The 24,661-nt window shown below is 40.5% G+C and overlaps 1 protein-coding gene across 1 annotated transcript in view; it reads right to left on the minus strand.

Annotated features, from left to right (window-relative positions):
* Trpm (transient receptor potential cation channel, subfamily M) overlaps nt 1-24,661 on the minus strand; it is a 933,145-nt gene that overhangs the window by 449,916 nt on the left and 458,568 nt on the right. The window contains exons 17-18 of the mRNA XM_080282376.1: nt 7,979-8,041; nt 7,277-7,546 (exon numbers count right to left, since the gene is read on the minus strand). Coding sequence (XP_080138502.1) covers nt 7,277-7,546; nt 7,979-8,041 — 333 coding nt within the window. The remainder of the gene's footprint in view (nt 1-7,276; nt 7,547-7,978; nt 8,042-24,661) is intronic.

A 24,661-nucleotide genomic window follows, 5' to 3' on the forward strand; every position in this document is an offset into this window, starting at 1 on the left:
TAATAAAGGATAGGCTGTCTGGATGGAGGGGAAAGTAACAGGTGGAAGTCCCACAGAGGAGCTCGGCAAGTTGGCACCAGTAATGTTTCTGATTTATGTTTTTTTTTTTTTTAATGTCAAAGAAAGAAGGAAACAAAGGCCATGCTATGGTAGATGGAGTGAACAGTTATGCAGTTTGCTGATGTTGCAAAGACCTTGGAGGAAGGTATAGAGGTTGAGGAGGATTGTAAAATGCTGCAGGAGGATCTAGACAGGACATACCGATTGGAGCCAGATGTGGGAAAATGAAAGTTAACGCAAAGAAATGTAAAATATTGGAAATGGGTAAAAGTACCAAGAGGCCATCATTGAATTATTTGATGAGTAACAAACCAATCACAAAAGTGAGAGAAGAGAAAGATTTGGGAGTGCTGGTCCAGGAGAGTTTGTCACCTGAAAAACACATTAACAAGGCAGTTAGAGACGTATAAACTGACTAATATAAGAGTAGCATTTCAGTATATGGATGAGATGATGAAAAAACTGATAGCGGCCATGACTCGCCCTAGGTTTGAATGTGCAGCAGTAGTGTGGTCCCCACACAAAAAGAAAGATATAAACAATATTGAGAGAATACAAAGAACAGCAACCAAAATGGTCCCCAGTCTGGCAGAGCTGTCGTACAGAGAGAGGCTGGAAAAGCTGGATTTGCCTTCCCTAGAAGAAGAAGAAAGAAAGGCGACATGATTGCAGTGTTCAGGACCATGGTGGGAGTAGATGAAATTGACAAAGAAGATCTGTTTTTATGGGATAAGAGAGCAACAAGAGGACACACAATGAAACTCGAGAAACCAAGCAACTTGGAAGAATATCAAGAAATATAGTTTTCCTTATAGATGTATAGGCCTGTGGAACAGCCTGGACAAAGAGATCGTCCAGTCTAAAAACTTAAATGAGTTCAAAGCTAAATTTGACTCATTGAGAAACAGAGACGGGACCCCATGAGCGTAGCTCATTTCCTGTATATCACAATTAGGTATACACACACACACACACACACACACACTCTGCTCCACCAGCACACAGGTGGAACGTGTATCACTGAGCTCCGCTCTGTGGATACCTAAACTCTATCTATTTATGGATTAAGCTTGTATCAGGATAATTTAGGTGATGATCCAACATAGTAAAACAAGAAATAACAAAGAAATGTAGAATTAAGTCAGTAAACATCTATATCAATGACAAGGAATGTGATGAATTTCCTTACATCAGTTGGACAATATCAAGGCTGGCAGATGACAGAGTGATACAGAAACTGTAAGTAGAGATCTTTTCTTTAAGATGACTTCATATTTTGAAAAGATGCCTTTAGAATGTGTTAAGGAAAGAGACAAAGGTAAAAAACAGGATGATGACATCTACTCAGAACTGGTTGAAAAGGAAACTCACGATACAGTAAATCAGTTGAAAAAGTGAAGAGACTAAAAGGATCTTTTTCAAAAAGAAATTGAAGAAATCAAGTATGAGCTATGCAAACAGAAGGAAAAAAAATGAGGAATTAATAAAGGAAATGGAGAGAAAAGCTACAACAATAGATGAACTGTCAAATGAGGTAAATTCACTGAGAACAAAGGCTAGTAAAATTAGATGTACAGCTGTTAGCCATCAAAGAATTAGGGATGATTTCAGAAACGATACAGAGAAAATCAGACAAGCATGCAGTTTGACATATCAAAGTTGCAACACTGAAGAGAAAATGACACAGGTAAATGAAATGGTGAGAAATTACCAAGATGAGGTACAAACCACATATACTGAAATGGTGAAAGCAAAGAATGATTTAGATACATGGATAGAAGATAAAGCATAAGAAAGGAAGTGAAAGAATGTATAAAGAATAACCTAAAACTACTCAGGGATGCTGTAGAGATTAACAAATCCATAGTAATCAGAGGCATAGATGAAGAAGAAATAAAAAACAGAATCTCAAGAGACAAAAAGGAGATGGCAAATATAATGAACAAACTGCAACATGTATCAGAGGATATCTGTGAGAATGACATATAAGAACATAAAAGGCTAGGGAAATATGAGAGAAGTAAGTCAAGGCCTCTGAAAGTAACATTCCAGAGTGCAAACATTGCATGGAAATATTAAAAAATGCCATCAAACTCATGGAAAAAGAGGAATTCAAAAAAGTATAGATAAAAAGCTGCCTAACTGAAGAGGAATTGGGTACACTAAAGGAAAAGTGGGAGGGAGCAAAAAACAAAAAATGAGGAAAGATCAGAGGAAGAGAAGAGTAAATTTTTTACAAAGTAATTGGATTGCAGGTACAAAAGTGGTACATAACCAGAATGTAATAAATAAAGGGAGGTAACAGACTCAAGCTATGGCAAGTATGTAAACAAGATGATTAAGATGATGTACTTAAATGTAGAAGGAATGGCATCTAAATTATTAAGTATAGATGGAATGGCATCTAAATTATTAGAGATGAAAGATGATACCAAAAGAAAAGGAACCACATATTATTTGCCTAATTTAAACAAAATTAACCCCAAGGATATCAAAAGATACCCTAAACTTAGAAGAACGCAATATATGGAGAAAGAGATAGAATTTTAAAAAAAGGAGGAGGAATTATATTAACAAAGAAAAATCTGCAAATCAAAGGAATAGACCTAGATATACCCTCACAAGCAGAACTGATTGCAGCAGAGATTACTACATCTGAAGGGAAATTAATTGTGGCTAATTTATACATGCATCCCAGAACAAACACTTGGGAAAGAAGCCAATATGAAGACCTGGCAGAGAGTACAATTCAGAGTTTAAGAACCTACACTGAATGGAAGAGAAATCTGAGAGAATCCATATTAACTGGAGATTTCAATACAAATATAAATGGGAATACTCTAGATGTAAGAAGCCATGAAAGCTGTTAGGACTAAAAGCTCCTGATTTTGGGCAGTTTTTCCTAACACAACATGTGAAGGAAAACATCAGAAAAAGAGGATTTGATGAGCCATCAGTTTTAGATCTTATATTTACTAGGCAAGAAAATGATACTGACAATATAATGTATCAACCCCCATTCAGCAAAAGTGACCATGCAGTATTAAATAGCAATTTCAAAGATTGTATATGACATAGTTAACCCCATTAGGTTTGGAGGCAGGGCAGATTATGTCTGTGCTAAGAGTAAGCCACTCATGCTGACCCATATCTTTGCAGCCCGATATTTTACTTTGATCGCTCTGTGTACAGTGCTCGTCAGAAGTATCGAGTGCCCTGTGTCCCTCCTACGAAACAAACCTTTCAACATTGAAAAAACACATAAATAATGCATTTTATTTACCTTTAGTGCTTCGTAGGGTATCCTATACGCTTCTTCATGGACCTGAGAAGTCTTGGAAGTGAAAGGGGAGGCTCCTGAGGTGCTGGAGGGGTATTTTCTCCCAGGAGTCACGAATGGCGGCTTCCAGCTTAGGCAGAGAGCTCCACGTCCTTCCTTTAGAGACTCTTCTTTGCGAGGCACCAGAGGTTTTCAATCGGGTTGAGGTCTGGGCTATTTCCTGGTCAGTCTTTCATGAATGATACCTCGCAGTCACGAACCCAATTGGTGACCGATTTGGCCTTGTGAGCAGGTGCACCGTCCTGCTGAAACACTCATTCACCTGTTAGCTCAAAGGAGTCTGGTAAATGATCACACAGAAGCTCCAGGTAAACATCCTGATTCACTCTTATGTTCTTGGGAAGCACAACAAGCTTCCCCAAACCTTGACCAGAAAAACAAGCCCATACCATGAGTGAATCAGGATGTTTAACTGTGCTTTCTACATACCGTGGGTCAAGTGGGTCACTACCTTTGCGTCGGTACACACGTGCTCCTCTGTTACAGGTGACACTAAACGTTGCCTCATCAGACCACAACACTGACAACCATTGCTCCTCACCCCAGTTAAGATATTTATTAGCAAAGGCAAGCCTACGAAGTCGCTGGTTTTTTGTAAGAAGAGGCTTCTTCACAGGCCTGTGACTTGTGTAACCAAGTTCATGGACTCTACGAGACACCGTTCTCACAGACACCTCACCAAACACTTCCGGGTTGCTCTCCTTTATTTTCATTGCACTCACATGAGGATTAAATTCCACTGCACGTTTTAAAACATTAACAGACCTTGGGGAAGTTTTCCTAGGCCTACCAGACCGCGGTTTCTTTGTGGGAACGTCACCACTGTTTTCCACTCAAAACCATGTGCACCACCGACACACTGTCGATCAAGCCACACCAACCAATTCACTAATTTCCTTTGTCTGGTGGCCTGCCTCCTTTAGAGCAATGATCTGGGATATGATTTCACTCGATAGTTCATGGGTAGGTGCCATAACAAAGTGGTGAAAGCCAAAACACTGCGGGAAACTCGGTAAAAAAGGGCACAAAAAGAGAGGGAGACGTGGCAGAGTTCCTCTCTTTCAGGCAGCCCGTGGGCAACTGAGGCAGGAACCAACCAGCGCGTTGGAAGGCCTCAGGGTACCATGACGTCATGCTAGTGCTGCAAACTTGTGGCTAAATTTTTACCCCCAGAAATGGGTGATTCTTTTTTGGCCATACATACTACCAGATATACAAATAGCAGAAAAAGTAATACAGGAGGAGTTAAGCAGATTAGACAGAGGAAAAGCAAGTGGTCCTGATGAAATTTCATGTTGGGTATTACAAGAATGTGCAAAGGAGTTAAGTAAACCATTATTTTTAATTTTCAAGAAATCCTTGAGTCAAGGTAAACTACCTGATATTTGGAAAAAAGCAAATATTGTCCCCTTATTCAAGAATGGAAACAGACAAAATCCACTCAACTACCGACCAGTATCACTGACCAGTGTTGTAAGCAAGGTATTAGAAAAGCTTATAAGAAAAGCTTGGGTAAATCATCTAGAAGAACACAGTATGATAACAGAAAGACAGTTTGGTTTCAGAAAAGGAAAATCATGTGTTACTAATCTGTTGAGCTGCTATGGCAGAGTAACAAACACTATACAGGAAAGGGAAGGATGGGTGGACAGTATCTATTTAGATTTCAAGAAAGCTTTTGACACAGTACCACACCAAAGACTTTTATGGAAACTGTACCATCAAGGAGGAATTGAGGCAAACTGTTTTGTTGGATGCAAGACTTCCTCATAAAAAGAGAAATAAGGACAGTACTAAGAGGAAACTACCCATCATGGAAAGAAGTGACTAGTGGAGTACCACAGGGTTCAGTGCTGGCACCAATCATGTTTTTAGTGTATATAAATGATATAAACAGTAACACTGGAAATGAGAGCTATCTGAATATGTTTGCAGATGATGCAAAAATACAAAGGAGAATTACTAGCACAGACTCTTGTAGGGAGCTACAAGAAGAATTAAATAAACTTCATGAATGGAGTAGTACATGGCAAATGGAATTCAATGTGGACAAGTGTCATGTAATCAAGTTTGGTAAAAGTGGAAAAAGACCTGATTGGGATTATAAGTTAGGAAATAAAACCCTATACACATCAGAAAGACAGAAAGACCTAGGTGTGATTATCAATAACAGACTATCTCCGGCTGACCACATCAGCGAGAAGGTACAGAACATGTATACACTGCTTGCAAATATGAGAATAGCATTCACATACATAAATGAAGACATGCTAAGAAGGATAATAACATCATTCATTAGACCAACCCTGGAATATGCATCAGTAGTCTGGAGTCCTCATTTCAAAAAGCACATAGACAAGATTGAAAAAGTTCAAAGGGCTGCTACAAGATGGATACCAAGCTTAAGGGACCTAAGCTATGAAGAAAGACTAAATAAACTGAATCTACCAACACTACAGGAGAGAAGGAAAAGAGGTGACATGATAATGCTATATAAGTGCATATCAGGGAAGGAGAAAATAGACATAAATGATTACTTAACATATGGAGAAGCATCAACAAGAGGACACTGCAAAAAACTGAATAAGAAGAGAGGTGATAAAGACGTAAGGAAATTCAGTTTCCCAAACAGAGCAATTGATCAATGGAATGCACTACTGAATGAAATAGTGTATGCCAAAACAATTCACAAATTTAAAGATATGTACGATAAATATGGTTTAAGACACAGGACAGTACGAGCTTGACTCTTCCTGTAAAGATACAATTAGGTAAGAACAATTAGGTAAGAACACACACACACACACACACACACACACACACACACACAAAAGTATATGCACAAATTGCATCCCAATTTGAGATTCCAATATTTCTGCTTGATTACAATAATGCAGACTCGTATCAGTGTACGGTACATTATCACAAAATACATCACAAATAATATAAATCAAGCATTCTGTGAGTAAGCAATGTGCAGTATGCACATTGGTCAGGTTGTAAACAAACATCACAGCTGATCACCCAATATGCAATGCAAAGTGATGATAAAATATGTGTATATTCGTGTAGTTTTGTTTTACATAAATAGATGAATGCAAAGTTATTTTCCCCTACAACTTATTGATCGATGTTAAATAAGAATGCATTTGCAAAGTGTTTTAGAACAAGTGGCATACAGAAGATGAGGAAAGAGAAAAACACAGGAAAAATACTTCATGGTTAGCAACAAGTACTATACTGATGATTATCATTACCCTGAGGTAACAGAGATAGAAGATAAATGATAGTGTTATGAAAACATTGGAAAACAGAACACCTGAGGCAAGTTAGATAGGTCATACTACAATGCCTGTAAAAAGCAAGACTAAACTACAAGAATTATGACAGGGATAAGATAAATTCTTTATCTAAAGCTAAAATTTTTGAAAGTTTGAACAGTTTGTTGACACAAGCACTTTGAATTTTCAAGGCTGAACTGTACCTGGCTGACATTTAGCACTGATGATGTTTTTTACCTTTAAGTATAATCTGCATTACTGTATGTATGTCCTTTAGAAGTCTCAGTATGGGACACACAATTTATAGGAACTAAACTCCTAGGGCTAGCAATAGGGAACATTAATCTAAAAATCATCCATTTTGACGGTAGCACAGAAGCTTTCCCAAGGCCTCCTATGCCATGCTGACAACGTTATTAGTGGAAAGAAATGAACTACTGGTTGAGAAAAACTTATCTTTCAAAATACCAATAAAAGATAAAAAGCAAAACACATTTTTGTTTATTTGTTTGTTTGTGACACTAGAGAACCTAAGATAACCAGAGTTACTGCAATGGAAAAATAACTACAGTTACCAGTAAATATTCAAACTTACAGAATGAGCCCAGAATTTTGTAATGGGAGCATTGTAGAATTCATAAAGCTTCAGCCTGGCAGGAAGCTGTTTGGACCGATTATTAACGAAGGCGCTGGAGTCAAGGGGTGACATGTGGTGGCCAGACACTCCATTTTGTCTGAGGGAAGCAGCAGTGGCAGCAGCTGCAGCAGCTGTGATATCCCCTACAGTAATGACATCAGCAACTGGAGGGGGTGCTAGGTGACTGCTGGCCATGGGTGCTGCACTATTGCTCTGACACAGAGGTGCCTGTACACAATTAATTACTTTTACCATATTGCATCCATCACATTATGGTGCTACCAGCATTAATACAAGTGCTATGCTTTTCTATATTATTCAGCTGTGTAATATGAGATGGCTATACAGTACTGTACAGCATATCCATCTACTACATCTAAAGTATCTACCTTTATCTAATTCCCCTGGCTTAAAAAGCAAAATATTTTGAAACTTTTGGTAGCTAGAGCAATGCTCTAAATATATCAAAGTTAAAATTTTCATTCATGCATGGTAAGCACAACACTTTACTGTACATTAATCAAATCGAGATCTACCAAGATTCAACTGGGGCAACTGAAACAGTGTTAAATATCATATAATTTACTACAGTATGACTCATCAATATGAACTGTTTATTGCTTTTCTTAAGGTGTTCACTATCCCTCCAGTGTGTCCTACCTCATCCTGGAGGGTTGGTGTGACGGGGTGGGAGGGAAGCGGCACAGAGGTGACCAGCTGTGCCTAGAAGAGGGACACACACCAGAAATGCCAGGGGGAAAATGCAATTTAAAAAAAAAAGGAGAAAGAAAAAGAAAAAGAAAAGAAAAACTGAGATCTATGTGGTAAATGGTTAGATCACTTCAAAGCCAGACCTCAAAGCACACCCCCTGCAATATAAAACATATGTACTACACTTCCAAAGCAGGATCCAGTTAACACTTAGCCCCAAACTTACAGCTCCGAAGCACAAATCCTTAAACACTCAATTGAAGTTTATTGTAACTACAAGTGTAAAAATTAGCAAGAAGCAAGTGATTCTTAATGATGTTAAATTCACTATAAACAAAAAGTAAAATGACAATTTACTACTGTTTAATTATGACAAAATTTACAAATCACTGTCAACGCAGCTAAAGTTTTTACTGCAAAAATAAAACTAAAGGTTTTTAACATTTAACAAGAACAGTGGCCTCGCATCCAGTATGGTAATCAGATCCAATAACACTGCCATACTGGACTTATTCCATACTGGACAAATAATAAACCTTATGGAGAAAATTATTTAGGTCAGATAAGATCCAATTTAAGGCAGAAGAATTCCTAGAATATTGTAAACAATGATGGGCAAATACACAATATTGCAAGTTGGCTTGACAAATAACAGTAGGTAGGAGGAAGTAAAAAAATACAGTAGTGTCCAACACGCTATTATGGTGTTTGCAGGCTGCTTGAGCACAATGAGACTAATGCTTGGTGATCTCACTTTTCCCAGCCAATACACATTCTCATTGGCTGTGGTACCTCTCAACTTCCCAGAATAAAGACCTTTAAAAAAAAAAAAAAAAAAAAAAAAAAAAAACTCATGCATATCTGTGAAGCAAACCATACTAATTTAACATTTCTGTACTAAACTATTTTAGTTTTTTGCTGAATATTTTGAGTATCTACCATATTAAAAGATATTAATACTAAAGAAACACATGTTGGATGCGAAACCACTGTACTTTCACTCTTCATTCCTTCCGCTGAGATAGCTCAGGGAAAAAAACTTGTGGTCATCTTGCAACACCACCCAGGCATATTTGACTGCAGTGATCATCTCAGATTCTGAGAGATATAAACAGAGTGCACTGTTTCTTGTCTCTAATTAAACTGCCATAGAAAGGCATGTGGACCTTCCTACGTTTCGTTTTTAAAGGCTCCAACATGCTTGCATGTGTCGGCCTTGGTCACCTAATGGCGGCTCTCCACGCTGCACGATCCATTGCAGCCTCCATGTTCAGTCCCTTAACCCTAAGGTCACACTTAATGACCTCGTCCCATGTCATTCTCGGTCTACCCCTCATAACCCCACCCCCAATATTAACACTTCTCACCTTCCGCACCCAATTATCATCCCCCATCCTCTCCACATGTCCAAACCACCTCAATCTACCTCTCCTCATCACAACACCAATACACTCCAGTCCCATCCTACCTCTCAACTCTTCCATCGTAAACCCAGCCCCTCCAGGCTTTGGACGCAGGGACGCACTGCACATCCACCTAATCATTGTCATTTCTGTACGTCTGAGCCGGTGAATATCTTCCTCCTTCACTGCCCTGGTCTCACTACCATACAGCATTACACTCCTAACACATGCTGCACACAAAAACCCCTTAGCACGTAGGGAGAGCCCTCTCAATGTCAGAAAAGGCAAGACCTCCCTGAACTTCTTCCAACTACTTCTCACCCTAGCCACAGAGCCAGCTCCAGCCCCACCTCCAGCACACAACATGTCTCCCAAATAACAAAACTCTTCCACACACTCAAGAGATTCACCAGCAAGTTCAATCCTTTCACATCTGGCAATCTCCACCTGCTCTCCCTGACACGCTGCACACAGAAAATCAGCATTATCTCGCAGTCTGCCTCTGATACCACAACATCTCTTATGCACCCATTTATCACACACACCACACAAGATGGAATTACTTCCTATGCCCTTGTGGCAAACTGCACATGGCCACTCTCCCTCATCTTTGACAGTACCACCACCAACCCTAGATATCATCACTTTTGTTTTATCTGCATTTACCCTTAAACCCTTTTGCCCCATACCATCTCTCCACTTCCTAAACCTTTCCTCCACCTCCCTTTTGTTCTCTGCAATCAACACCAAATCATCAGCATACAACAACTCCCACGGGAGTCCGTTTCTAAAGTCATGTGAAAGGGCTTCAAGTACCATGATAAACAACATGAGAATCAAGACTGACCCCTGATGCACACCAACATTCACGGAAAACTCATCACTCAAATCTCCATTCACTCTCACCTGGGTGTGAGCACCCACATACATGGCCATAACCACCCTAACCAGCCACTCCTCCAAGCCAAGCTTTCTCATTGCCCACTTCACCACCTCTCTAGGGACTCTGTCAAAGGCCTTTTCCAAATCAACAAAAACAAAATAAAGATCCCTTCTCCTACCAATATATTTTTCCTACATGATTAACAATGTCTTGTCTTTGATTAAAGAACTGCTCAGTGGCTGGCAAATGTCATTTGTCCCCCATGCAGAGCATGCATTTCTATTATCGAGGTGGGGTAGGCCTATTTCATTACCAACCCAACTGATAATTAAAAACTTATTTTGTCACAAACCCATTTCATCACCACATCTCCCTTTTGTTACCAATTTATTTTGTCATCACTCTGTTTCCTTAAATGGCAATAATCCCAGTTCAACTTATGTATTCTTATTAGTCCTGATAAGTAGAGACATGAGGGGTTGTCAATGCTTGTCTCAAGCAGTTTATTTCTCTTTCTTTCTTAATTTTCATTATTGTAATATTTAACTTCTAAGTTCATTTCTTCTTCCTCCAACTTTCACTGCATGATTTGAGTCCACTGAATAAACAAAGAACTCATTCACTTTTCTGTTCTGGAAAATGAAGTGGGAATAAACCACCTATATCAGCAAGCAAGTAGCAGACACTAGCTGGCAAGTGTTTTATAGCAATATCGTTGAAGCACAAATATTCGACCGATTCCAAGAGTCAAGCAAGTGCTGGAAGGGTATGGTGCTGTTACCATATCCTAGTCTATTCTATCTACAGTAATTTCAACATGCATATAATGGTTTAAGGAACTAAAGAGATTTATAGAGCACAGAAGATTACTGTACAGGTCACACTGTAAGTGTTCTGTCCAAAACTTTCTAGGTTATTCTGTATTTTCCTAAAGTACCTCTTGAGGCAATCCTAAATTACAACAACCAATTACAACATATGACTTAACAGTATGGTTGCTGAAATACTGGAGCAGGTAGTTACTGCATCATATCATCATTGCTTATGAAGACTCCAACATATTTGCATGAGTCGGCCTTGGACACAAAATGGCATCTCTTCATGCTGCTCAATCTCTGGCAGCCTCTCTATTCAATCCCTTATCCTTGAGGTCATGCTCTATAACCACATCCCAGGTCTTTTATGGTCTGCCCCTTGCAACCCTTCTCCCGATGTTCACACTTCTCATTTCTCGTACCCAATTCCCATCATGCATCTTCTCAGCATGCCAAACCATCTCATGTACCCCTTCTCAGCAAAGGACCAATACATTTTAGTCCCATCCTTCCTTTTAACTCCTGAATCGTAATCCTAGCCCCCCCATGCCTGCCTCGCTTTCAAGAATGCACTACACATACATCTTATTTTAGTGCTCAGGTCTCATTACCATACAGCATTAAACTCCTAACACTATCTAGCTATCTATTGCCAGACCCCTCAATCCCGTTTGGGGTGGCCACAAACAAATCGCCTCCAAGTCGCCCTGTCCCCCACCATCTCACTGCCCTGCCCCCAAGTCACACACCCTTCTCTCATATACCTCTCCACCCCATCCCTCCATCTCATCCTCGGCCTCCCCCTCCCTCTTCCCCCCTCCACCTCACTCACAAACACTCTCTTCGTCAGTCTTTCACCCTCCATCCTCTCCACATGGCCAAACCACCTCAGTGTGTTCCTCATAACGCTTCCTATCACATCCACATCCACACCACAACGCTCCTTTATATCCTCATTTGTCAGCCTGTCTCTCCATGTGACTCCACAGGCTCCTCTTAAATAACTCATTTTCACTGTTCTCACTCTTGACTTGTGTCCTTCCAACAACGTCCAAGCTTCACTTCCGTACGTTAGAGTTGGTATCACAATACTGTCATGTAGTAACTTTTTCACTTCCATGCTCACTTCCCGGTTTCTTATCACTGCTTTCAAAGAACCAGCAACCTTTCTTCCCTGCTGTACCCTTTCACGCACTTCACCCTCCAAACCTCCTTCCTTACTCATCACACTACCCAAGTACTTAAACGTACTCACATTTTCCAATTCCTCACCATCCAACCTCGCTGTACATTCACTGACTTCACCTCTCTCAAAGACCATCACTTTACTCTTCCCTACTCCTAACACAAGCAGCATACAAAAATCCCGTATCACATAAGGAGAGGCCTCTCAACGTTAGAAGAGGTGATAGCTCCCAGAACTTCCTCCAACCACTCCTCACCCTAACCACAAAGCTAGCTCCAGCCGCATCTCCAGCACATAATATGTCTCCCAAGTAAAAAAACTCCTTAAAACAATAATGAGTCTTTCAAACATGTTCATTCCTTTCATACCTAAAGAATCTCCATATGATTTCCATTAAACACTGCACTCTAAAAATAAAATTATATATATCCTTCCTTCCATCATCTAATTCTGCATTGCTCCGCGAGGAGTGCAGGAGCCTGGGGCTAAGCAAGTTGGTCCTGATAATTTAGATGAGAGTGAAGCTTTTTATATTATATTATATTATATTATATATATATATATATATATATATATATATATATATATATATATATATATACACTCAACCCTCGGCTATCATGGGTTAAGCTATAGCGTATCTCGCCATCACGACTATATAATAAACTACCCAAATAACTTTATCATGCACTAAATGCCTGCTATCGCGCACCGCAAATGTTCGAAAATTTCAAAAAGGCCAGGCTCCAGTGCTCCGCCCAGCCAACAAAAGCTTCACTCCGTGATTGGTCGTGTGACGTCAGTGCCAGCCGAGTGCTTATTGGCCGCCCGACCGAGTCTCCTGCCCGCCAAACCATTCAAGTGCGCGCCATCACACCGTGAACAGTGACAGCGAAAACAATAACCTTTTTTATGATATGACCAAGACCAACGTACCCCCTCCCCATCCCCCTACCATCGCCCACTGTAATGTTGGCACCTGGCAGGGAAATAAAGAAGAGGAAGAACCTAAGTTATGCAGATAAACTGGAAATGTAAAACTTATAGAGAATGAGGAGAGTGGTGGCTGAACGGGGAGCTGTAGACAGAGGCGTTAATGAACAGTACAGAGCCCTCAAGAACAATTTCTTGAGAGTTACTGATGTAACATGTGGCTGGACAAGAGGACCACCAAGACATAAAGTAACTTGGTGGTGGGATGAGAGTGTAGAAGCTGCAATTAAGGAGAAAAGAAGACTTTTCCGGGAATGGAAGAAGGGTGGTAGCAAAGAGGACTATTTGGCTGCCAAGTGTAGGGCTAGGAGAGAGGTATACAGGGCAAAGTCTGAGTCACAGAGACAATTACATGTACTTGATAACCTAAATCATGGGTAAAGGAAAAATATATTTAGGGTGGCAGGTCAGATGAAGAGGGATAATCGGGATATTATAGGCGAGCAGTGTGTGAAGATTGATGCAGGAAGGGTAGTGGTGAACAGTAAGGATAATAAAGATGCATGGAGAGAGCATTATAACCGGTTGTTGAATGAGGAGTTTGACTGGGACAGGGAAGGTTTGGAGCCAGCAGATCCAGTGTCTGGCCCTTGGCCTTTGATTTATACTGCTACTGTGAGTGAGGCAATAGGCAGGATGAGGGTGGGGAAGGCAGCAGGTGTGTCTGGGTTGACTGCCGAAATGTTGAAGGCCTCAGGCGATACAGGGGTGAGTTTAGTCAATGACCTGATAAACAGGATTATTTATGAGTGTGTTGTCCCAGATGATTGGCTGAAGAGTGTAACTGTAAATGTGTATAAAGGGAAGGGTGATGCCCTGGAAAGAGGAAATTATAGAGGTATAAAGCTTTTAGATCAGATAATGAAGGTAATGGAGAGAGTTTTAGAAGGTATGATTAGAGAAAGAGTGAATATTGATGAGATGCAGTTTGGGTTTATGCCAGGTAGGGGGACCATTGATGCCATATTCATTGTTCGACAGCTTCAGGAAAAATATATTGGTAGGAGAAGGGATCTTTATTTTGTTTTTGTTGATTTGGAAAAGGCCTTTGACAGAGTCCCTAGAGAGGTGGTGAAGTGGGCAATGAGAAAGCTTGGCTTGGAGGAGTGGCTGGTTAGGGTGGTTATGGCCATGTACAGTATGTGGGTGCTCGCACCCAGGTGAGAGTGAATGGAGATTTGAGTGATGAGTTTTCCGTGAATGTTGGTGTGCATCAGGGGTCAGTCTTGAGTCCCATGTTGTTTATCATGGTACTTGAAGCCCTTTCACGTGACTTTAGAAACGGACTCCGTGGGACTTGTTGTATGCTGATGATTTGGTGTTGATTGCAGAGAATGAAAGGGAGGTGGAGGAAAGGTTTAGGAAGTGGAGAGATGGTATGGGGCAAAAGGGTTTAAGGGTAAATGCAGATAAAACAAAAGTGATGATATCTAGGGTTGGTGGTGGTACTGTCAAAGACGAGGGAGAGTGGCCATGTGCAGTTTGCCACAAGGGCGTGGGAAGTAATTCCATCTTGTGCGGTGTGTGTGATAAATGGGTGCATAAGAGATGTTGTGGTATCAGAGGTAGACTGCGAGATAATGCTGATTTTATGTGTACGGCGTGCCGGGGTGAGCAGGTGGAGATTGTCAGACGTGAAAGGATTGAACTTGCTTGAATCTCTTGAGTGTGTGGAAGAGTTCTGTTATTTGGGAGACATGTTGTGTGCTGGAGGTGGGGCTGGAGCTAGCTCTGTGGCTAGGGTGAGAAGTGGTTGGAAGAAGTTCAGGGAGCTCTTGCCTCTCCTGACATTGAGAGGGCTCTCCCTACGTGCTAAGGGGTCTTTGTATGCAGCATGTGTTAGGAGTGTAATGCTGTATGGCAGTGAGACCTGGGCAGTGAAGGAGGAAGACATTCGCCAGCTCAGACGTACAGAAATGACAATGATTAGGTGGATGTGCAGTGCATCCCTGCGTCCAAGGCCTGGAGGGGCTGGGTTTACAATGGAAGAGTTGAGAGGTAGGATGGGACTGGAGTGTATTGGTGTTGTGATGAGGAGAGGTAGATTGAGGTGGTTTGGACATGTGGAGAGGATGGGGGATGATAATTGGGTGAGGAAGGTGAGAAGTGTTAATATTGGGGGTGGGGTTATGAGGGGCAGACCGAGAAAGACATGGGACGAGGTCATTAAGTGTGACCTTAAGGTTAAGTGACTGAACAGGGAGGCTGCAATGGATCATGCAGCGTGGACAGCCGCCATTAGGTGACCAAGGCCGACACATGCAAGCATGTTGGAGCCTTTAAAAACGAAACGAAACGAATGGCGAGACCAAGCGAAGTGTGGGGAAGAAACATAACATCAATGAATCAACTGTGAGGGGTATTTATAAGAATCGTGATCACATCATAAAACACGCTCATTTTTAGACTATTATATATTAATATGTGGTACGAAAAAGGTATCTTAGGGGGTAAATATTGAGGTCATGGCACCAATTAGAATTATTACCATAAGTTTTTCAATTCGGTATCACGGTTTCGGCTATAGCACAGCCATAGAGCGACCAACTGGGAGTGATAGCCGAGGGTTGAGTGTATATATATATGTAGTATCAGAGGAAATCTGTGAGAAAGATGTAGAGGACCTTATGGGATTAGGGATATATGAAAGAAACAAGTCAAGGGATTAGGGAAATATGAGAGAAACAAGTGTGAACACTGTAGAATGGGTATTAAAAAATGCTAACAAATGTAAGGAATCAGAAGAGTGCAAAGAAGTGTGGATAAAAAAGTCCCTAACTCAAGAGGAATGGGGATTACTAAAGGAAAAGAGGGAAGAAGCAAAGTGAAAGAATGATGCATGATCAGATGAAGAGAGAAGTAAATTTGTTTATAAAGTAGTAGGATTGCAAGTAAAAAAAAAATGGGACATAAACAGCAGGGACTAAATAAAAGCCAGATAGTGAATTCAACCAATATCAAATATGTGAACAACATGGCTAAGTTGAAGTACCAGTACTCAAATGTAGATGGAATGGTATCCAAATTATTAAAGATAAAAGACTTTATCATACAAAATAAGCCTCAAATTATTTGTCTAACAGAAACAAAAATTAACCCCAAGGATATCAAATGACTCTTTAAATTTGGATGATTACAGTATTTGGCAAAGAGACAAATTTAAAAAAGGGAGGAGAAGTTATGATACTAACAAAGAAAAGACTCCAAGTAAAAGAGATAGAAATAGCTAAACTTTCACAAGTAGAGTTAATTGCAGTAGAGACTAGTATATCAGAAAGGATAATAATTGTGGCAAATTTATATATGTCACCCAAGACAAACACATGAGATAGAGGTGAATATGAAGAACTGGTAGAAAAGACAATTCATTTAAGAACCCTACTATACAGAATAGAAGAGAAATCTGAAAGAATTGTACTAATGAGAGATTTTAACAAAAATACAAACTGGAATACTTTAGATGTAAAAAGCCATGAAAGTTGTTGGGTTCAAAAGCTTTGGATCTTATACAGGAATTTTTTCAAACACGACATGTAAAGGAGGACACCAGAAAAAGAGGATCAGAAGACCCCTAATTATTTGATCTCAAATTTACTAGGCAAGAAAATGAAACTGACAAAATAATCTGCCACCCCCATTCGGCAAAAACGACCATTCAGTATTAGATCAGAATTTCAGGACAGCATATGATACAGTTAGATGTAGTGGAAATTATAAAAAGAGGCTAAACTACAAAAAGGGCAACTATCATGACCTAAAGAAGTACTTTATGGATACAGATTCGGAAAAGGAGCTAAGAGGACATGATGTAAATTTTATATATAAAAAATTCTGTGAATTTTATGAAACAGGAGTCCATAATTATATCCCACTGCACAAAGAAACAGAAATAAGGATAAAGAACTGGTTTAATACTGATTGTAAAAATGCTAAAGAGAAAAGAGATTTGCTGTGGATCAGATACTGATGGACATAAAAGTAAGAGGAAATATACAAGCAAGCAAGAAATGATTACAGTTACTACTCGTTATACGATGGGGTTACGTCAGGTCATACCTTAATGTATAACAATTTTATCGTAAATCAGGAGATTGAAACACATTATAAAAGGGGAGTTACGTCAACTCAGCTTCCCAAAGTCACCTACCCAAGACTGAAACAAAAATGACAACCCACCTTAATCACTTCCTGTGTCGGTCCAAGTCGTCTCCAAGACCAAAACAAACACTATCACACCAATACAGGCGGCATTACTCACGTACAGTAAATCATTGCAACAACACAACAATCACACTTGCGTAACGTTGACCTGGTGCTACACAATGTATAGGCCTACTGTAGCACGATGCTTGGCTGAGAGGTGATGATAGGAGGGGGGCACACGTGAACAAGTGGAAAAGACAGGGTTTTGAATGGGTGGCGGGACCACAATTGAACCAAAACAATGTTCTGCACGATGGGGCTGCCATCTTGCCTGAGACAAGTGACTGTTGCCTTGTGTGTGCCTGGCACTTTGTACGAAATTTTCCGAGGGCAATATCGTTACAGCGTGAAATTCATTGCAAATCAGATTTTGGGGTGGAACTTTTCTGTTATCGTTGTAGCGAATTATTGTATACCGAATCAACGTAAAAAGAGTAGTGACTATACAAGGGTAAGGAGAGAAGCTCAAAGGCAGTTTGAGGCAAACATTATAAATAAAAGTACTGATCAGCTGAAGTTGTTTTACAGGTACATACAAAGCAAAGCAAAAGTCAAAGATAAAATACAGTCTATCATGGATGAGGGGAAAATCTATATCAGTGAAGATGATATTTGTGAAGTATTAAACAAAAAATTCCAATCATTTTTTACTGAAGAACGTACTTTTGTGAGAGATGAAAATGAACAAGCATTCCCACACATAATAACAAATATACGTATATTGAAACAAGAGGTCCAGGAAGAGAGGAGGAAATTAGATAACGGAAAAGCCAATGGCCCTGACGAGATTTCGTGGTGGGTATAACAGGAATGTGCAAAAAAGCTAAGCAAGCCATTACATTTAATATTCAGAGAATCCTTATGACAAGGAAAACTACCTGATATCTGAAAGATAGCAAACATTGAGTCCCTTTTCAAGACAGGAAGTAAACAAAATCCACTTAACTACCAACCAGTATCACTGACCAGTGTCATAAGCAAGATGTTTGAAAAACTGATATGAAGAATTTGAGTAAATCACCTGGAAATACACAATATGATACCAGAAAGACAATTTGGTTTTGGAAAGGGAAAATCATGTGTTACTAACCTATAAAGTTACTATGACAGAGTTGCAGAAATAATACAGAAAAGAGATGGATGCATAGACATTATATACAGTATTTGGATTTCAAGAAGGCATTTGACAGAGTACCACACACAAGACTTTTATGGAAACTGTACCATCAAGAAGGAATCCAAGGCAAACTGTACAATTGGATGCATGATTTTCTCAGTAAAAGGAAAATGAGAACAGTGCTAAGGGGAAATTACTTGTCACGGAGAGTAGTGACAAGTAGAGTTCCTTAAGGCTCAGTGCTGGCACCAATTATGTTTATAGTACAGTATATATAAATGACACAGACAGCAACATTGGAAATGGATGCTACCTAAATATGTTTGCTGATGATGAAAATTGCAATGGGAAATTACAGACACAGACTCTTGCACAGACCTACAAGAAGAATTAAATAAACTTCATGAATGAAGCAATAAATGGCAAATGGAATTCAATGTGGACAAATGCCATGTAATAAAATTTGGAAAAACTGAAAAAAGTCTAGACTGGGACTACAAGTTAGGATGTTCAACCCTACACAAATAAGAAAGGGAGAAAGATTTGAGTGATTATCAATAACAGACTATCACCAGCTGACCATATAAATGAAAAAGTATGGAACATGTACACACTGCTTGCTAATATGAGGGTAGCATTCACATATTATATAAATGACGACAAGCTGAGAAAGATAATAATGTTACGTCCCCACCCCACATTGCCACAGGCTCCAACGGCAATAGTACAGTACAGGAAGGACATTGCCCAGTGAGTTGTTCTTCCTATGGTCAGCCTTAAGGTGTACAGTACACAAGAACAGCTGAGGTGAAAATAAACACTGGCTCCTTAAAGTTCACTGTCCTTATTTTCCAAGTAATTCCACTTAATGCTTTCCAACTTCTCTTCACTATTCTCACAAGCACCGGAGCTATACACACTTTACTGACTGCAATTACACTTAATGTTTGACAACACTTTACTGTTAGTACACTTAATGCTTGCCAACACTTCACTTATTACACAAGTACCGAAAATAATCTTCACTGAAAGTAATTACATTTAATGCCTGCCAGCAACTCTTCACAAACTTCACTAACAGCACTGAACCAAAACCCGACTGCACTTCACTCAAACTGAACTGACACCTGACTAAACTTGCAATAATCTCTACCCCATCTTATATAAGCTTGCACTGTACTAGAAACTTCTACTTCTCCACAATTCTGGTAAGTGCTGGTCTTGCATCAGCCCCTAGTAACAACAGTTACCAACCAGGAGACATCAAAACATGCCAAAGACTTCCTACGTTATGTAACACCCTAAATTATTTACCATATGAACTTAAATTACATAATTTAACAAGCAATCACTTAAATAAATCATTATAAAGAAAAAGAGCACAAAAATTAATGCATAACTTACAAAATAACTATGCTCAAAAACAACAGGCAAACTGGCAACTCTGACTCATTCTGGAACTAGCTACCGTAAATATCAGGAAACATCGAGAAAGACCTTGGCTACCTAACTGACAAATCCCCTTTCATAACACTACACCCCCCCTTATACTTTGTCATCCCGACAAAACTCCACAGTATATACAAACATAAACCTTAATCCTAATGAAACATCTAACTATGCAAAAAATAATCCTTCAACTTGTCAGGTCTTCTTCATCTGACACTGGCCCTGTCACTGCAGTACAGCAGCATTTCTTCCTATGATTCCCATTCCTACTACACTGCATGTCGTCTGTTCTTCCATCTTCTTGCACGCTATTCATCAAGATTCTCCTGCATTTCCTCAGTGGTGGGACTTCCCGGGAAAAACTGGCTGGTTGTTGCCTCTCGTCACCAGCCTTCACTAATATACCCTCATCCTTCTCATGTGAACACTCACAGCTGAAGTGTCCCACCTGACCACATGTCCAACATGCTTTTGTTGCAACTGAAGAACTCCTTGCACTACGCTGTTCTTGTTCCTTCTTCCATTCGTGACAATCCTTCTTGTGCCCCGACTTCCCGCAGAACCAGCAGCCTCCTCCGGTCTTCTCCTGTTCTCTCTTCCACTTGTAGCAGTCCTCTTTTCTGTGTCCTGGCTCTTCACAGTACCAGCAACTTCCCTCAAATTTTTCCTTTTCACATACCTGCCCCTTTCTTGCCTTGAATCTTGCACTATGACCTGCCTGAATTGTGGATGTACTGGACCTGACATAGGACTCAAATTCTAGAGCCCTGGCTAGTGCTTCTTGCATGCTTCTTGGTTGTGCCTGCTTCACTTGCACTTTCAACTCCGCACTATCAAGAGCATCGATGAACTGGTCCCTCAGTAGAATAGCCAACAGATTAGGTGCTGCTCCAGGGTGTGCCTTGTATGCCATACTCTCCAGATCATGAGGAAGCTGCTGTAGGGATTCTCCTCTAGCCTGTACACAGCTCCGGAATCTTGCTCTGTAAACCTCAGTCTGGTCCATGGTTCCATATCTGCGCTCCAGCACCTCTACCAGGGGCTGATAACTGTTCCTCTCCATGACTGACATCTGGCCCAGAATTTCCACTGTGGCACCCTTAAGGCTAGTAGCAAGCTGCACTGCCCTCTGTCTATCATCCCAACCATTCTGATCTGCAAGTAACTCAAACTGTGCACAGTAAGCTTCCCAGGATACTGTACCATCAAATTCCTGAGGTTTCTTTTTAACTGGGCTCCCATTATAGCCACGCACTTCACTGGGTTGGGGCCTAAAAACTGAGGCATCACTACAGCCTCAATTATCTCACTAATTATCTTCACATGGTCAACTACATGCTTCAGTTGGTTATCTACTGTACATGCTGTCTGCACTCTGCCACTATTCCCTCACAAATCATGAGCTGGTTGTCCACATGCTGTCTGCACTCTGTAACTATTCCCTCGCTAATCTTCAGCTGGCTGTCTAGATGCTTCACCTGGTCGTCTATATGCTGTCTGAACTCCATCACAGTATTGCTTACCTCACACTTCTGCTGCTGTAGCTCAGTGTATACTTCCTCCTTCAACTACTGTTGCTCTTCCTTCATTTCCCCCATGAAAGCATCCAGCTGTCCTTGCATCCTCAATTGTAATTCCCTCTGTTGCTCCTGTAATGCCTCCTGAAGCTGTTCATATTGTTCTTTCTGTTCTTCATTCTGTGCCTGCAGTTGTACACTTTGTGCCTGTAATTGTTCTTCGAGCTTTTTCTGTCCTTCGTTCTGTGCTTGTAGTTGCTCTTTGATTTCGTTTCTGAGCTCTTTATTTTGTGCCTCTCGTTGTTCACTCCGTGCCTGTATTAGCTTCACGATGATCACCAGGGAAATTTCCTCCTCCTGCCCAGCTTGAGATCTTATCTTCACACCTTCTGCTTCCATGTCAAAGGTTAGACTCACTGCAGTCCTGAAATAATGATCCCACACTCCTGACACCAATGTTACGTCCCCATCCCACATTGCCACAGGCTCCAACAGCAGTAGTACAGTACAGGAAGGACATTGCCCAGTGCGTTGTTCTTCCTATGGTCAGCCTTAAGGTGTACAGTACACAAGATCAGCTGAGGCGAAAATATACACTGGCTCCTTAAAGTTTACTGTCCTTATTTTCCAAGTAATTCCACTTAATGCTTTCCAACTTCTCTTCACTATTCTCACAAGCACGGAGCTATACACATTTTACTGATTGCAATTACACTTAATGTTTGACAACACTTTACTGTTAGTACACTTAATGCTTGCCAACACTTCACTTATTACACAAGTACCGAAAATAATCTTCACTGAAAGTAATTACACCTAATGCCTGCCAGCAACTCTTCACAAACTTCACTAACAGCACTGAACCAAAACCCGACTGCACTTCACTCAAACTGAACTGACACCTGACTAAACTTGTAATAATCTCTACCCCATCTTATATAAGCTTGCATGGTACTAGAAACTTCTACTTCTCCACAATTCTGGTAAGTGCTGGTCTTGCATCAGCCCCTAGTAACAACAGTTACCAACCAGGAGACATCAAAACATGCCAAAGTCTTCCTACGTTATATAACACCCTAAATCATTTACCATGTGAACTTAAATTACATAATTTAACAAGCAATCACATAAATAAATCATTGAGAAAAAGAGCACAAAAAATTAATGCATAACTTATGAAATAACTATGCTCACAAACAACAGGCAAACTGGCAACTCTGACTCATCCTGGAACTAGCTACCGTAAATATCAGAAAACGTCGAGAAAGATCTCGGCTGCCTAACTGACAAATCCCCTTTCATAACAATAACATCATTCATCAGACCAACCTTGGAGTATGTATCAGTAATCTGGAATCCACATCTCAAAAAACACATAGATAAGACTGAAAAGGCACAAAGGGCCACTATAGACCTAAGCTATGAAGAAAGACTTAAAAAATTAAACCTACCAACATTAAAGGAGAGAAGGAAAAAAGGAGACATGATTATGATAAATAAATGCATCACAGGAAAAGAGAAAATAGACATAAATGAATATATAACCCACGGGGAAGCAACATTAAGAGGACATGCAGGAAACTGTACAAAAAGAGAGGTGATAAAGACATAAGGAAATTCAGTTTCCCAAATAGAGCAGCTGCTCAGTGGAATGCAGTACCCAATGAAATAGTGTGTGCCAAAACAATTCATAAATTTAAAGACGTGTAATATAAAAATGGTTCAAAACATGGGATAGTACGAGCTTGACTCATTCCTGTAAAGATACAGTTAGGTAAGAACAACTGGTTAAGGCAAGAACAAATACACACACACACACACACACACACACACAGGTCGCCGACAGAGACGGAGCTCTTCCTGGATTGTGGGGAAATAATTGCTGAATCAGCGGCAAAAAGGAGACCAGCCTATTGTGAATATGTGAATGAGTGCGTGAGTGGTGGTCCCACTGGACAAAAGTTAAAAAAAATACGCGGTTTTGGTCATAAAGAGTACAAGATACAGTGGAAATAGTTTCCATATGGTTGCATCATGGCTGAGAGGGATGGTGTTTTGTTTACAACTGGTGAGGGGGATTTTGTGGGCTTCTCCGAAGATGATGTGGGAAATGGAAGTCCTAAGCTGAACCAAACAAGAGTAACAGGAGTAGAGAAAACAGCGGAGAGGAATGTCTGGGAGTTAAAAAAAGGCATGGGCAGTAATTACAGAGTTGCAGGAACGGACCTTAGAGCAGGAGAAAGAGATCAAAATTCTACAGAATAAATTGGAAAAAGTTTGCACACGAAGTGATGAACAACAAAGAGAAGTCACAGAATTAAAAGTGAGTAATGAATCTGCCTCACATGAAATACAACAGCTCAAGAGGGAAAATAAGAGGATGCAAGAGGAGAGGGACAGGATGAAAAGTAAATTAGATGAGTATGGATCCAAATCAAGGATGCAAGATAAGCACATTAAGGAAATCAGGAACAACATAAAGGGTGGAAGAAAATTCAGGAGGAAGGAAATGTAAATTTGAAAGAGATTATGGAACAACAAAGCAAGGAAAAGGTGGAGAAGGAAGTGGTTAGAACAACTATCTATCTATATCTATCTATTGCCAGACGCCTCAATCCCGTTTGGGGTGGCCACAAACAAATCGCCTCCAAGTCGCCCTGTCCCCCGCCATTTCACTGCCCTGCTCCCAACTCACACCCCCCTCTCTCATATACCTCTCCACCCCATCCCTCCATCTCATCCTCGGCCTCCCCCTCCCTCTTCCCCCCTCCACCTCACTCACATACACTCTCTTCGTCAGTCTTTCGCCCTCCATCCTCTCCACATGGCCAAACCACCTCAGTGTGTTCCTCATAACGCTTCCTATCACATCCACATCCACACCACAACGCTCCTTTATATCCTCATTCGTCAGCCTGTCTCTCCACGTGACTCCACAGGCTCCTCTTAAATAACTCATTTCCACTGTTCTCACTCTTGACTTGTGTCCTTCCAACAATGTCCAAGCTTCACTTCCGTACGTTAGAGTTGGTATCACAATACTGTCATGTAGTAACTTTTTCACTT

Source organism: Coenobita brevimanus, chromosome 93 (genome assembly GCF_032717465.1).
Source record: "Coenobita brevimanus isolate Jiangsu-jjx chromosome 93, ASM3271746v2, whole genome shotgun sequence".
In the NCBI taxonomy this organism is placed as follows: domain Eukaryota; kingdom Metazoa; phylum Arthropoda; class Malacostraca; order Decapoda; family Coenobitidae; genus Coenobita; species Coenobita brevimanus.